Source organism: Mobula hypostoma, chromosome 24 (genome assembly GCF_963921235.1).
Source record: "Mobula hypostoma chromosome 24, sMobHyp1.1, whole genome shotgun sequence".
Classification (NCBI taxonomy): domain Eukaryota; kingdom Metazoa; phylum Chordata; class Chondrichthyes; order Myliobatiformes; family Myliobatidae; genus Mobula; species Mobula hypostoma.
In genome coordinates, this window is record NC_086120.1 from 15,241,188 (window position 1) to 15,255,509 (window position 14,322).

Genomic DNA, 14,322 nt, shown 5'->3' on the forward strand with positions numbered 1-14,322 from the left:
ATAGTTGAGGACTAGGCCCCAAGCCGCAGTGTCACTTGGCAGGTGTTGGGGCTGGTGCACTCCACCAGGGACAGCATCCCGGCTGGAGTCAGTGCTGTTCCCCACCGCCCACGTTTTCTCGGCTGAAGACAAACGCTATTGTGGTCGACTGATGATCTCAATGAGCTCGGGAGTCTAGACTATATACATGTGTATTCTATGTCATTGTTTTTTACTGAAATTCTATATGTGCTTGTTGTCTTGTATGTGTGAGGACTGGGCCTCAAGCTGTGAGTTGCCGGGGGGGCGGGGGGCGTTATCAGGGCCAGTGCGCTCCACTGATGACAGTGTGGCGCGGTGTCCAGGATGGAGTCAATGCTAGTCCCCAGTGCTCACTTGCTGGGAGATGGGCTCTATTGTAGTGGACTGCCGATCAATGGCATGAGTTTTGGGACTCTTTTATTGCATGATTGTGATGCCATTTGTACTTGCTATCTTGCGTATGCTTTGCGCTGTGTGTGACTGTTGGTACTATGTTTTGCAGCTTGACCCCGAAGTAATGCTGTCTCATTCGGCTGTATTCATGAGTGTTCGTATGTGGTTGAATGACAATTAAACTTGAATTGAACTGAATTATTGTGTAGGTTTTATTATTATGTATTGCAATGTACTGCTGCCTGAACAATAATTTTCATGACATACGCCAATATATTCACCTGATTCTGAAAACATTTGCTTAATTTCTCTGTCACTTCTTTTTCCCCTAGTGTAACCTATTCTGTCTCAGTCCATTAGATGTATTTTTCTTTTCAGCAATATGTAGTTGAGTTTACAGTCTTTTCTTGCCATTCCTCATTAGATTATACTCATGTTTTATGCTCAATGCCTTGGTTCCTTTTTGCTGAATTCAGAAATTTCTCCAATTCTCAGCTACTGATTTGGATGTTGGACTAAAGACTTTAGAAGTGGTTAAAGGGGAGAGAGAGAGAAAAAAAAAACTTACCACACCACGAGGGGTTGGAACATACAAAATTCTAACAGGCTTGACTGGTTAGATGTTAGGATGATTCTTCTCCAGACTGTGGGTCAATGGCTCATATTAGAGTGAAAGCCATTCAGGATCAAGAGAAGACAGTTCCAGAGGATAGTCAGCCTTTAGATTCCTCTACATGGAAGGGCAGTGAAAGATCAAAAGCCCAATACAGAGATGAATAAAGGTTTAGTTATTAATGGAATCAAGGAATATGGGGTTAGCAAAGGAAAGTGGTGCTGGGTTAAATCGTCTGCATAGCCTTACTGAGTGAGTGGTGGAGTAGGTGTGGAGGGCAAAATGCCTCTTCATGATTCTGCTTTTTAAGAAAGAATAAGTTGCCTCATAAAAATAAATATAAAATCAAGAGCTAAAAAGGTGGATAATGAGGTCTAGTAGAACAAAAAAAAAACACTCAAAGCAAATAAGTCTCATGATAGATTAAAGTTAAATAATGGAACACGATGAGTAATTATTATGGCACTGAGTAGTTGAAAATGGGTCACTGACAGTATTGCTGGAGAAACTTTTTTGGGATAAAATATATGAGCATTTGGAAACACGTGGCCTAAAATGAGGGAGAGCCAGCTTGACTTTGTATGTGGCAGGTCATGCTTCACCAATCTGATTGAGCATTTTAGCAAAGTGATGAGAGGGATTGATGAGGGTAGGGCAGTGGATGTTGTCTATATAAATTTTAGTAAGGTGTTTGACAAAGTCCCCCATGGGAGGCTAATCCAGAAGATTAAAATGTCTGTGGGGTCTGTGGGGGTTTGGCTGTTTGGACTCAGAACTGGCTTACGCATGGGAGACAAATAGTAGTGATTGAAGGGGCTTAATTGAGCTGGAGGTCTGTAATTAGTGGAGTTCTGCAGGGTTCTGTGCTGGGACTTTTGCTGTTTGTAATGGATATAAATGACCCTGATGAAAATGTAGATGTGTGGATTAGTATGTTTGTGGATGTTACCAAGATTGGTGGAGTTGTGAATAGTGTAGAAGACTGGCAAAGGATACAGCATGATATAGACCAGTTGCAGATATGGGCTGAGAAATGGCAGATGGAGGTTAACCCAGATAAATGTGAGGTGTTGCATGTCAGTAGGGCAAATGCAAAAAGATAGTACACTGTTAAGGGCAAAGTCCTGAGCAGAGAGATCTTGGGATCCAAGTTCATAGCTCCTTGAAAGTAGCTACACAGGTCCATAATGTTGTTAAGAAGGTTCATGGAATGCTTACTTTTAATAGTAGAGGCATTGAGTTCAAAAGTCTGAAGGTTATGTTGCAACTTTATAAAACTAAGGTTAGGCCACATCTGGAGTATTGCATACAGTTCTGGCCAGCCCATTATAGGAAGGATGTTGAGGCTTTGGAGAGGATGCAGAAGAGGTTTACAGGATGCTGCCTGTTTTAGAGGGCAAGTGCTATCATGGGAGACTGGATAAACTTGGGTTGTTTTCTCTGGACTGTCAGAGGCTGAGGGGAGATCTGATAGAGGTTTACAAGATTATGAGAGGCATAGATAGAGCGGACAGAGAGTATCTATTTCCCGGAGTTGAAACGTCTAATACCAGAGGTATGCATTGAAGGGGAGAGGGGGTAGGTTCAAGGAGGATGTGAGAGGTAAGTTCTTTACTCACAGAGTTGTGGATGCCTGGAATTCACTGCCTGGTATGGTGGTAGAGGCAAATACATCAGAGGCTTTTAAGAGACGTTTTGATATGCACATGAATGTAAGGAAGATGGAGGGACATGGACATGGTGTAGGTAGGAGGGATTAGGGTTTGGGTGTTTGTGATTTCCTTTTGAGCTGTTTCGGCCCAACATTATGGGCTGAATGGCCTGTTCCTGTGCTGTACTCTTCTGTTCCACATTCTATTTGAGAAATATCTAGATGGGCATTTAAATTGGCTTGACATTGAAGGCTACAGACCAGGTGGGGGGACATGGGATTAATACAAAAGAGTGCCCACTGGCTGGCATGGACAAGTTGGGCAAAATGGCCTGGCTGCATGCTGCACTATACTATGAGTCTATAAGAAAGGATTCAGAAACAACAGTAACTTGAAAACAGTAAACATACTATATGTATTTAGCGACAAAAACATATGGGACTACTGCCAGATAGGTTTTGAATTGCCATTGCGCATTTTACAGTTCCACATTTGTTTTCTCTTTTTCATTTTTTGTCTCTCTCCTCTTCTGTTTTATTTTAGTCTTCTCTAACTACATTTCCTCAAGGGAGATCATTTATGATTAGTAAGCCTTCACCGCCTCTCCCAGTCTTCACTACCACAACTGGTGTTATTATGTTTCATAGTTATTGCTATTATTTTCTTCCCTCCCACAAACTTGAAAACATCTGAGCCCCAGGTACATTCAGCTCTGTTTAAAGATCATAGATCTGAAAGTTTAACTCTGTTTCTTTCCCTATAGAAGCTGTCTGAGCTGCTGAGTGCTTTCTCCATTTTCTGTTTTCATTACAAACTAATTAGTCCTAATTCTATTCCAAGAGAAATAATGAAATGAATCAGTTAAGGATTCAAATTGGAGATTATCTGGACAATGGTTTAATAGATAGCTGTCAGTATTGCTTTAGACTGAAAAGTTTCAATGAGTTCAAGCCAAGCTCCCTGATTTTCTTTTTAGGAAGTGACAGACCATATATTCACTGATAAATGCAAAAATGTTTTGTATAAAGACTTCCAAATAGTTTCACTGGTGAGATTACTTAAAGAAGTTAAAATCTGTCAGGAGTCAAGGTCTAACATAACAGTTGAATCCAACTGTGAGACTGATGGAATAGTAAACAACACATGATCCTGAAACAATCTAGAAACAAAAAAGTGGACAAAATAGACTATGAGTGGACCAAACAGTGATAGATAAGAGTTTAGTATCATGAGTGTAAAGCAATGAATGCAAAAAGATTAACTAGGCAATGTATGGGTTCCAGCTATGCCTGCCTTTTTGTTGGCTATGTGGAACAGTCCATGTTCCAAGCCTATATTGGTATCTGTCCCCCACTTTTCCTTCGCTGCACCGATGACTGCATTGGCGCTGCTTCCTGCACGCATGCTGAGCTCGTTGACTTCATCAACTTTGCCTCCAACTTCCACCCTGCTCTCAAATTTACCTGGTCCATTTCTGACACCTCCCTCCCCTTTCTTGATCTCTCTGTCTCTACCTCTGGAGACAGCTTATCTACTGATGTCTACTATAAGCCCACGGGCTCTCACAGCTACCTAGACTATTCCTCTTCCCACCCTGTTACTTGTAAAAAAAGTATTTATTTATTTATTTATTCTCTTTTCTCTCTCTCTCTCTCTCTCTCTCTCTTTCCCTCTCACAAATACTCCTTGCCTGTTCTACATCTTCCTGTGGTGCTCCCCTCTCCTTTTCTTTCTTCCAAGGCTTTCCATCCCATGATTAGATTAGGTTAGATTAGATTAGATTCAACTTTATTGTCATTGTGCTGAGTACAGATACAAAGCCAACGAAATGCAGTTAGCATCTAACCAGAAATGCAAAATAACTGCGAATAAAAAGTAAGTGCTACAGCACACAAATATAAAAGTACTGAGACAGTGCAATACGGGTGCAATACTGCTTAGCGCTGTGATGTGAGGTTCAGCAGGGTCACAGCCTCACAGAGGAAGCTCTTCCTGTGCCTGCTGGTGCGGGAGCGGAGGCTCCTGTAGTGCCTGTAGGAGGGGAGGAGAGTAAAAAGTCCATGGTTAGGGTGAGATGCATCCTTGATAATGCTTTTTGTTCTGCCCAGACAGTGTTTATGGTAGATGTTCTCAATGGTGGGCAATTGGGTGTCGATAATCCGCTGGGCAGTTTTCACCACACGCTGGAGTGCTTTGCGGTCCGATACAGGACGATTACCATACCACACTGAGATGCAGTTGGTGAGTATGCTCTCAATGGTACAGAGGAAAACATCCATCAGCATCCTGGGACAGAGGTGAGCTTTCTTGATGCTCCGCAGGAAATAAAGGTGCTGTTGCACCTTTCTGATCAGGATGGAGGAGCTCAGGGACCAAGTGAGATCCTCAGAAATGTGGACACCAAGGAATCTGAAGTTTGATACACGCTCCACCACAGCTCCGTTGATGTAGATGGAGATGTGAGTGTGGCTCCTAGCATGATACTCCCCCTTCTCCAGCCTTGTATCCCTTTTGCCAATCAACTTCCCAGCTCTTGGCTTCATCCCTACCCCTCCTGTCTTCTCCTATCAATTTCAGGTCTCCCCCTCCCCCTCCCACTTTCAAATCTCTTACTATCTCTTCTTTCCGTTAGTCCTGACGAAAGGTCTCGACCCGAAACGTCAGCTGTACTTCTTCCCATAGATGCTGCCTGGCCTGCTGCATTCCACTAGCATTTTGTGTGTGTAACTAGGCAATATGCGCATTTGAGGAATGATACTGAAATTGCTTGAAGCTGAAAGGCACTTTGGGTTCTTAGCAGAATCAATACTCAACATCCAAAGATCACAGAGTAGCAATTAACAAAGGTAATAAAACGTTGAGTGATATATTCCAAACAATTGAATGGACGTCAAACTGCATGTTGAGTATTGTATCTAAATCTGGTCACTGTGGAACAGAGCCACGCAAGCTCTGTAACCACTGCAAAAAAAAGGCATAAAGCTGAACTTGAGTCTTTGAGAACTGACTTGTGACAAGCAATAGCAGAATTTGGTCTGTTCTTGCTATTTAAAAAGATATATGCACATGCAAAAGGTGAACCTAGAAAATTAATTTAAAATAAACTGAAAAAATAGTGTAAGAGGACTTGGGTTGTTTAGGATAACTTCAGCACTAATATTAAGAAATCCTCCTTCAGACAAAGAATAACTGGTCTAATGCAGGGCACACATGCATGGATCAAGGCAAAGATCCAGGGGATCATTCAGTGAACAGTGAATGGTGTTATACAATCTTGTGGTTGGATATACTTCATGGGCCATCTAGATCAGATGGACTACGTCCCAGGGTTCAAAAGGAGAAAGCTGAAGAGGTTGTGGAGTGATTTCAGAGGACTGGAAAATCTCAAATGTCACTCCACTCTTTTAAAAAGGAGGGAGGCAAAAGGCAGGAAATCATAGGCCACCTAGCCTGACTTCAGTGGATGGCAAGATGAAGTCCATTATTAAGGATGAGGTTTAGAGGTACTTGGCACACAAAGTTCAAAGGTCAATGTACAAAGTAAAATTTATTATCAGAGTACATACAGGTCACCCATACAACTCTGAGGTTCTTTTTCTGCAGGCAAACTTAGCAAATCTATAGGACAGTAACTGCAAACAAACTGTTCAAATGCAGATAAAAATAAATAGCATAAGTAATGAGTATGAAATAAGATAAAACCTTAAATGAGTGTATTTTTCCCCTTTTGTTCGAGAGCCTGATGATTCAGGGGTAGTAATTGTTCTTGAACCTGGTGGTGAGAGTCCTGAGGCACTTACCTGATGGCAGCAGCGAGAAAAGAGCATGGCCTGGGTGGTGAGGAACTTTGATAATGGATGCTGCTTTCCTAAGGCAATGTTTCATGTCGATATACTCAATGGTTGGGAAGGTTTTACCTGTGATGTACTGGGCCAAATTCACTACCTTTGAAGGACTTTCCGCTCAGATGCATTTGGTGTTCCCATCCCAGGCCGTAATGCAGCCAGCCAGCACACATTCCACCATGCCTGAATCAGCATGGATTCCTTAAGGGGAAATCCTGCCTGACAAATCTGTTGGAGTTCTTTGAGGAAATAATGGGTAGGAGTGACAAAGGTGGCCAAACAGTATAACAGCCCATGTTATTACAGGAAAAACATTAGCATGGGCTGACTGGTAGAAGGCAAAAAGCTGGGAATAAAGGAGTACTTTTCTGGTTGGCTGCCAGTACCTAGTGGTGTTGCACAGGGATAGGTGTTGGGTTCATTATTATCACATATTTTAACGACCTGGATGATGGATAAGTGAAGGTGTAGGTACTATTAAGGAAGCAGGGAGTCTGCAGAGAGACTTAGACAGATTAGGAGAATGAGCAAAGAAGTGTGAGATGGAATACGGTGTAGAGAAGTGTATGTTCAGGTACTCTGGTGGAAGGAATAAAGGTGTAGACTATTTACTGAATGAGGATTGAATTCAGAAATCCGAGGTGCGAAGGGATTTGGAAGCCCCAGTGCAGGATTCCCTAAAGGTTAACTTTCAGGTTGTGTAGGTAACAAGGAAGGCAAATGCAATGTTAGCATTCATTTCAAGAGAAAGCATGGATGTAATTCCAAACCTTTATAAGGCATTGGTCAGACCACATGTGGAGTATTGTGAGCAGTTTTGAGCTCCATATCTAAGAACGAATGGCATTGGAGAAGGTCCAGAGGAGGTTTGTGAGAACAATCCTGAGAATGGGAGTTAGCATATGAGGAATGTTTGATGGCTCTAGGCCTGTACTCACTGGAGTTTAGAAGAATAAGGTGGGATTTCATTGAAACATATCAAATATTGAAAGGCCTAGATAGAGTGGAAGTGCAGAGGATGTTTCCAACAACGGGAAACAGAGAACACAGAGAACACGGCCTCAGAATAGAAAGACATCCCTTCAGAACATAAGTGAGGAGGAATTTTTTTAGCCAGGGGGTGGAATCTGTGGAATTCATTGCCACAAACATCCATGGAAGACTAGTCATTGGGTATATTTAAAGCTCAGATTGATAGGTATTTGATATATAAGGTCATCAAAGTTTGAAGTGAGAAGGCAGCAGGATGAGAATGAGATGGAAAATAAATCTGCAACAATTGAATGGTGGAGCAGACTCAATGGACTGAATGGCTTAATTCTTCCCCTATGTTTCATGGTCTTTAATGGTTTCCCTTATCCAAAAATATTATTTGATAATATCTTTTTTTTCCAGCTTAGGGCTCAAGCGTGAATCTTGCTAAACATGCTGAAACACTTACAGTGTGACTTCTATCCCCTTTCTTTCCAGTTCTGATGAAGGGTCTCAGCCCACAATTCCACTGTTTATTTCCTTCCATAGATGCTGTCTGACTTGCTGAGTTCCTCCAGTATCTTGTGTGTGTGTGTGTGTTGCTCAAGTAAACAAGTTACTCTGTTTTTTTTTGAATGCCACATGAAATTGATTTACCACATGTAATTGGGTTCTACAGATGAGTAAGTCTTTTCTGCATAACTTTAGACAAAATTTAGTTCTGAATATTTATCATGCCAGTTTTTTTAAAGTCTAATATACCAATCTCCAAACAAAACTATTAAGGCTCCATTTATAAGCCAATCTGTTGGCATTTCAATCTATTGAAGTATTGCACAATTTTGTTTGATATTTTGAAATTAATTCCCAAGAATTTCTGTTTGAAAAATTCAATAAGTGATATTATTTTGGTAAAGCACAGGTTTCTCGTATCTTTACCTGTAGCAGAACATTCCTTCCATATCTACAGAAGAAGATGAAAGACACCAACAAGAATTACATAAATAAAATGCCTTATTTATTTTTTCAGAAACACAGTGCAGAAGAGGCCATTCCAGCCCATTGAGCCATACTGTCCAGCAACCCCTGGCATCCCCCACAACCCTGATTTAACCCTAACCTAATCACAGGACAATTTACAATGACCAGTTGGCCCTCTAACTGGTATATCTTTGGACTGTGGGAGGAAACCGGAGCACCTGGAGAAAATCCACACATTCCATGGGGTGAACATACCAACTCCCTACAGAGGATGCCGGGATTGAACTCCAAATTCCGACACTCCGAGCTGTAACAGTGTCGCGTTAACCACTACTCTACCTCGCCAATCTCTGCACAAAGCGGGCAAATGTGATCTCGACTTTTCACACAGCAGAGTCCCACAAATGTCAATGAAAAATCTGTTTTGTACAATTATTCAGATTCTGCTGTTTCCTACTGAGAGAAGAGCTAGAGGGAGACTCACACTATACTTTAGTCAGTGCCATACACTCCTAGACATACATTTGAATGGATCCTAGTTACTGCAATTCGTTGAATGAACCCATCAACAACTGGCACTTCATCGATATTCCACTGACGTGTTGGCACAGATTACATCATTATCTCCTGAAACTGGCTTATTCTTACAAGTTTCTGACTTTAGAAGTGGGGAACAAGCTGACAGTGATTACTTCTATTGTGTGGATTTTGCTTTCTACACATTTTTCTATCCAGTTGTTAAGCTTTAAATCATTTGGTTAGTCAGGAATTTGAACACCAGCCTTTTGGCTCCTAAATCTAGCCTTAAGAACAGTCTTCACTGAATATTGCACATAAAGTTTCCTCTGCTTTCTGAAGTCCTTGTGATAAAATGGTGATTGCTTCAACAGGGTGATGGCCCATAGCTTAAAACTTTCTGAAATCAGTTTAGGTCATTCTTACCTTTATGAAGCATACATATAGAACATAGAAAAACGGAAGCAAGAGTTGCTTATTTGCCCCATTGAGCACGTTCCATGATTCCATCTGATTACTAATCCCCCAACTCAATACCACATTCCCAGTCTTTCATTGTATCCCACATATCCCTTCGAGGAGCCTACCTATCTCCTTAAATATATTCGGTGTCTTTGCCTCCTGTGGTAGATAATTCCAAGGGCTCACCTTCTGAATGATGAAATATTTCCTAAATGTCAAGGACACCAACTCTTTGATGCTTCAAGGCTTCTTTGATACTGTTAGCCCGCTAATTGGGACCGCAGTCTTCAATATCTCCACCCCCAGGAGCCTACCTTCTCTGGTGACCCAATCTTGGGCCGTCCTTGATCCTGAATAGAAACTTACAGTAGAGTGCCAACTATAATTCCCATTTAGCACATCCATTTGGGAGATCCAGAATTTCCAAGTTAGGGCATTAAACTTACAGTTTTAACATTCTGTCTTCAAAAGATTTAAGAGATTTCATTTTTAAATTATTGTGTGACATGGTATCAAATGGTTTTCCTACCTTGGCTTTGGAACTAATTCTTCAGGAACTGGTGTCCAGATAGACTCTGGGGACTTTTGCTCCTTGAAACGTCCATCAAAAATGCTGGAAATCTGTTCCATGTCAAAGGCACAGATAGCAGATCCAGGAATGCTTCAGCAAACCAAAAAAAAAACACACAGTCAGTATTCCCAACAGCATCCTCTTACCTAAAGTCTCACTCATGACATACAGGTCAAACCAGGAAACAATGGCAAAATCTGAAGTCGCCTCATTGGCTTGCTTGTTCTTGACAGCAAAGCGGCACTTCACCATAATGTGCTCAAGCTGTACAGGAAGAAGGCTAGGGTTGCCTGCAGATGCTTGTCTATACGATCCTATGTGTTAAGGTCTTATAAGGCAGGAGAACGGGGTTGAGAGGGATAATAAATACGTCCATTTTGTAACGGTGGAGCAGACTCAATAGGCTGAATGGCTTAATTTTGCTCTTATGTCTAATGGTTTAAAACTCACAAAGTTGTTCCCCTAATAATTACCTTTCACAAGAATAAAATTCACTCAATGGGCTTGAAAAAAAATATTTTGGCCATTTTTCTGGGAATATGATAACAATATGAGTGTAATAGAGACAGGAATCGATGGTAATGGTATTGGGTGATAAGGAGTTGGAGGAAGCATGTCTGGTGCATAAACAGAAGCTGAGTTAGTTAACACACATAAAAGTTGCTGGTGAACGCAGCAGGCCAGGCAGCATCTCTAGGAAGAGGTACGGTCGACGTTTCGGGCTGAGACCCTTCGTCAGGACTAACTGAAGGAAGAGCTAGTAAGAGATTTGAAAGTGGGAGGGGGAGGGGGAGATCCAAAATGATAGGAGAAGACAGGAGGGGGAGGGATAGAGCCAAGAGCTGGAAAATTGATTGGCAAAAGGGATATGAGAGGATCATGGGACAGGAGGCCTAGGGAGAAAGAAAAGGGGGAGGGGGAAGCCCAGAGGATGGGCAAGGGGTATAGTCAGAGGGACAGAGGGAGAAAAAGGAGACAGAGAGAGAAAAAGAAAGTGTGTATATAAATAAATAAATAACAGATGGGGTACGAGGGGGAGGTGGGGCATTAGCGGAAGTTTAAGAAGTCAATATTCATGCCATCAGGTTGGAGGCTACCCAGACGGAATATAAGGTGTTGTTCCTCCAACCTGAGTGTGGCTTCATCTTGACAGTAGAGGAGGCTGTGGATAGACATATCAGAATGGGAATGGGACGTGGAATTAAAATGTGCTGAGTTAGTTGGCTGGATAACTTTGATGTCTACTAGGTGAGTGATAGGCTATTTAACTCATCAATTAATGATAATCTCTGGGTGCAAATAAACAGATTCTTTATCTTCTTAAGATGAAGAGGGTGGTACAGTGGCATAGCTACAAGTGCTGCTGCCTCAGAGCTCCAGTAACTTGGTTCATTCCCGACCTCTGGTGCTGTTTGTGTGGTGTTTCCAGGTCCTCTTTGTGATTGTGTGGGTTCTTTCTATGCAATTCCTTCCCTTCCACGTGCCTGTCAAGATTAAATGGCCAATCATCCTTAGTATGTAAGTGAATATCAGAATCAGGAATTGGGAGTGTGGGGAGAAAAAAATGGAATTAGTATTTTAATGGAATTAATATAAATGGGTGCTTGGTGGTTAATGCAGACTCAGTCGGATGAAGGGCCTGTCCTATCGGGATTGTTCTCCAATGAACTTAATCCATTACAAACCACAACCAACCATTCTGGGAATGTGATGTAATTCAAAATTATATTAAAGGCATTGAAATTTCTGAACATGGTGTGAACTGACAGTGAATCAACATTCAGAAGTATTGGTTTGGCTCGGATATAAAATATTTAACTTTGATCAAATTTAAATTAATCCTCATTATGCAAGCAATGTGCTCACAACAGGCAGTATATCTAGAGAGCAACCTAAATTATGAAGCTGGAACCCCCCTGGCAAAGAAACCTAAAACCAGAACAGAGCAGTTACAACAAAGTCACAGGTCTGTGGATTCAAGAAAACCACAAGATAGGGCAGCTCTGCCAGAATTCATCTCACATGGGGCTTTAGTAACTATCAAGAGAGGAATCTACATCTCATTCCTTTGGGCTAAAGCTGAAAAACTAAAGAAGTGACATACTTTTAAATGGTTTTCACTGGAAATGCTGGGATTGAACTAGTTTTGCTATTGAAGAGACGATGAAGCAAACTTTCCGTCAGGTCATAATGGGTCACCATGTGACACCATCCTACACCTGTAGATCCAGACTGTATAGAGAAGAGGAAGAGGTGTACGAGCGTAAGAATAGGATTGACCTTATTTATTACATGTTTCACACACATGAGGAGTAAAACTCTTTATGTTACGTCTCCATCTGAATGTGCAATGCGCAAATTATAGTAATTTGTAATAAATAGTAGTACAGTAAGACATACAACAGAATAGTCAATGTTTCATTGTTGACCAGTTCATTCTCACTGACCTTAATTGTTACTTGCCATCCTTAAACCATGCAAATTACCTGCATTACAACAAACAATGCAAGTCCTAGAAAATTGTTCTAAAGTACTTCCTCTTGCTGATCACATGCACATCAAGTTTTAAACTGAGGAGCACACCCTCTCACTGTAACGTGCTCATTCTCATTACTGCTTCTATCTCAATTACTGCCTTGATGCAGATATCAGCACAAAGGTAAAATAAACACACGGAAGCAAGACAACATTTCACTGATTTCTGCACCAAAGATTCCTAAGAAATCTTAGTCAACCGAGTGCCAGGAATCACAGCCATTACAGGAAGATAACCATGGTGGCAGGAAGTCAGTACTGTAGCCCTAGGACTTTACAGCAGGAGACCGAAGGTGTTCAGAAACACTAAGTAATCCCAGGGCAGATACAGAAACAGAAACCAACAGCATGAACCAGTGCCTATGCTCTGCACTAGCTTCCTTTCATTTCTCTTAAATTAGCACCATCAATAGGCCCTTCTATATTTTTTGGTGTCATTATATGGGTGATCCTAAAATGGTCATATTTATTGGCTTTCCTTAATTCAGAGCCAGATACATAAAATGCTGGAGGAAGTCAACAGGTTAATCAGCATCTATGGAAGGGAATAAACAGTTAACATTTCCTGCTGAAATCCTTCATCCAAAGCTTGTTTATTCCCCTCCTTGGATGCTGCCTAACCTGCCGAGTTCCTCCAGCATTTTGTGGGTGTTGCTAATATGTAATAAGATTGTTTAAACAAGTTGGTTCTTGGGTAACTGAGCAGAGACTGAGAGTCAGTTCCAGTGTGCCATGTGGAACTAGAGCAAAATGCAGGGTGACAACTGCTCTTACCTGGTTCATCGGTAAACTAACAGGATTTTTCCAATAATCCTTTTTTTTTGCAGAAATCTGGACTGTTTTATTGAATTCTTCAGATTTTACCATAATAGGGTTGCAGTTCATTCCCTCTTAAATTACTGAACATTGAAACAGCAGACACCCTATTCAGACTCCTTGACTTGATAAAATAATTACATTAGACCGTTACTTTAATATCTTTGATCCATATGTATCGCCATCATTACTGAATAATAATCTGTTGATTATAGTCCTAGATATTTCTTTAGACCCAGTGGCCAAAGGCATGATAAATTCAGAACCATTATCTCATGCAGAGTACCCCATGCCATATCATCTTCAACCCCATCTTCAACTGAATTATGCCTGAATTTCTCTTAACATAACATTCTTTCTGCTGTGTAGTTTTCCAGTGCTGAAGAACTGCAGGTTATCATGTTTTTTTTCTTGTAACTTATACCTTGATGATCCATCACTTCCTTCTCAGGTCAATTGGTATCAAGGAATAAATGTGAGTTTTCCAGCACCATCTACCGAGTCATCAGAATAAAAGAGGCTGTCTGACAGCTGCAGCATATGCAGCCCCAGACATGAGTGTAATGTGACAGATTGCTGGTGTTCAGGGCAATGATTTATGAAAAAGTACTTCAGCCCTTGAGAAGCCACATACCCAGAAAGGCCTTTTGAAACACATCAATACTTAATAGGATAAAGAAATAAATGCAGATTTATTCACCTATACTGAGGTCACATGTTAAGATGAAGTCATGCTTAAAATTAGGAATGGCAAGATCAGGACAGATTATGCACTGCAAATTATTTTGACAACAGGGTAAGTTGAGGCCAGGGCACAGCATTTATTTAAGATGCAACTAGATGCTAAAATAGGAAGATGTAGATTTGGTCCTCTGGAAGGAAGAGGTCAAATGGGCTGAAGGGCCTTCTTCAACATAAGCATTTCGATGTTTTGTAAATCCTCTA

General features: G+C 41.2%; 1 protein-coding gene across 4 annotated transcripts in view; it reads right to left on the reverse strand.

The window, feature by feature from the left end:
• Positions 1-14,322, reverse strand: part of sema6bb (sema domain, transmembrane domain (TM), and cytoplasmic domain, (semaphorin) 6Bb) — a 576,599-nt gene that overhangs the window by 40,438 nt on the left and 521,839 nt on the right. For all 4 annotated transcript variants that reach the window (XM_063032161.1, XM_063032162.1, XM_063032163.1 and 1 more), the window contains one exon: positions 9,985-10,116. In XM_063032161.1, the coding sequence (XP_062888231.1) occupies positions 9,985-10,116 (132 nt within the window). The remainder of the gene's footprint in view (positions 1-9,984; positions 10,117-14,322) is intronic.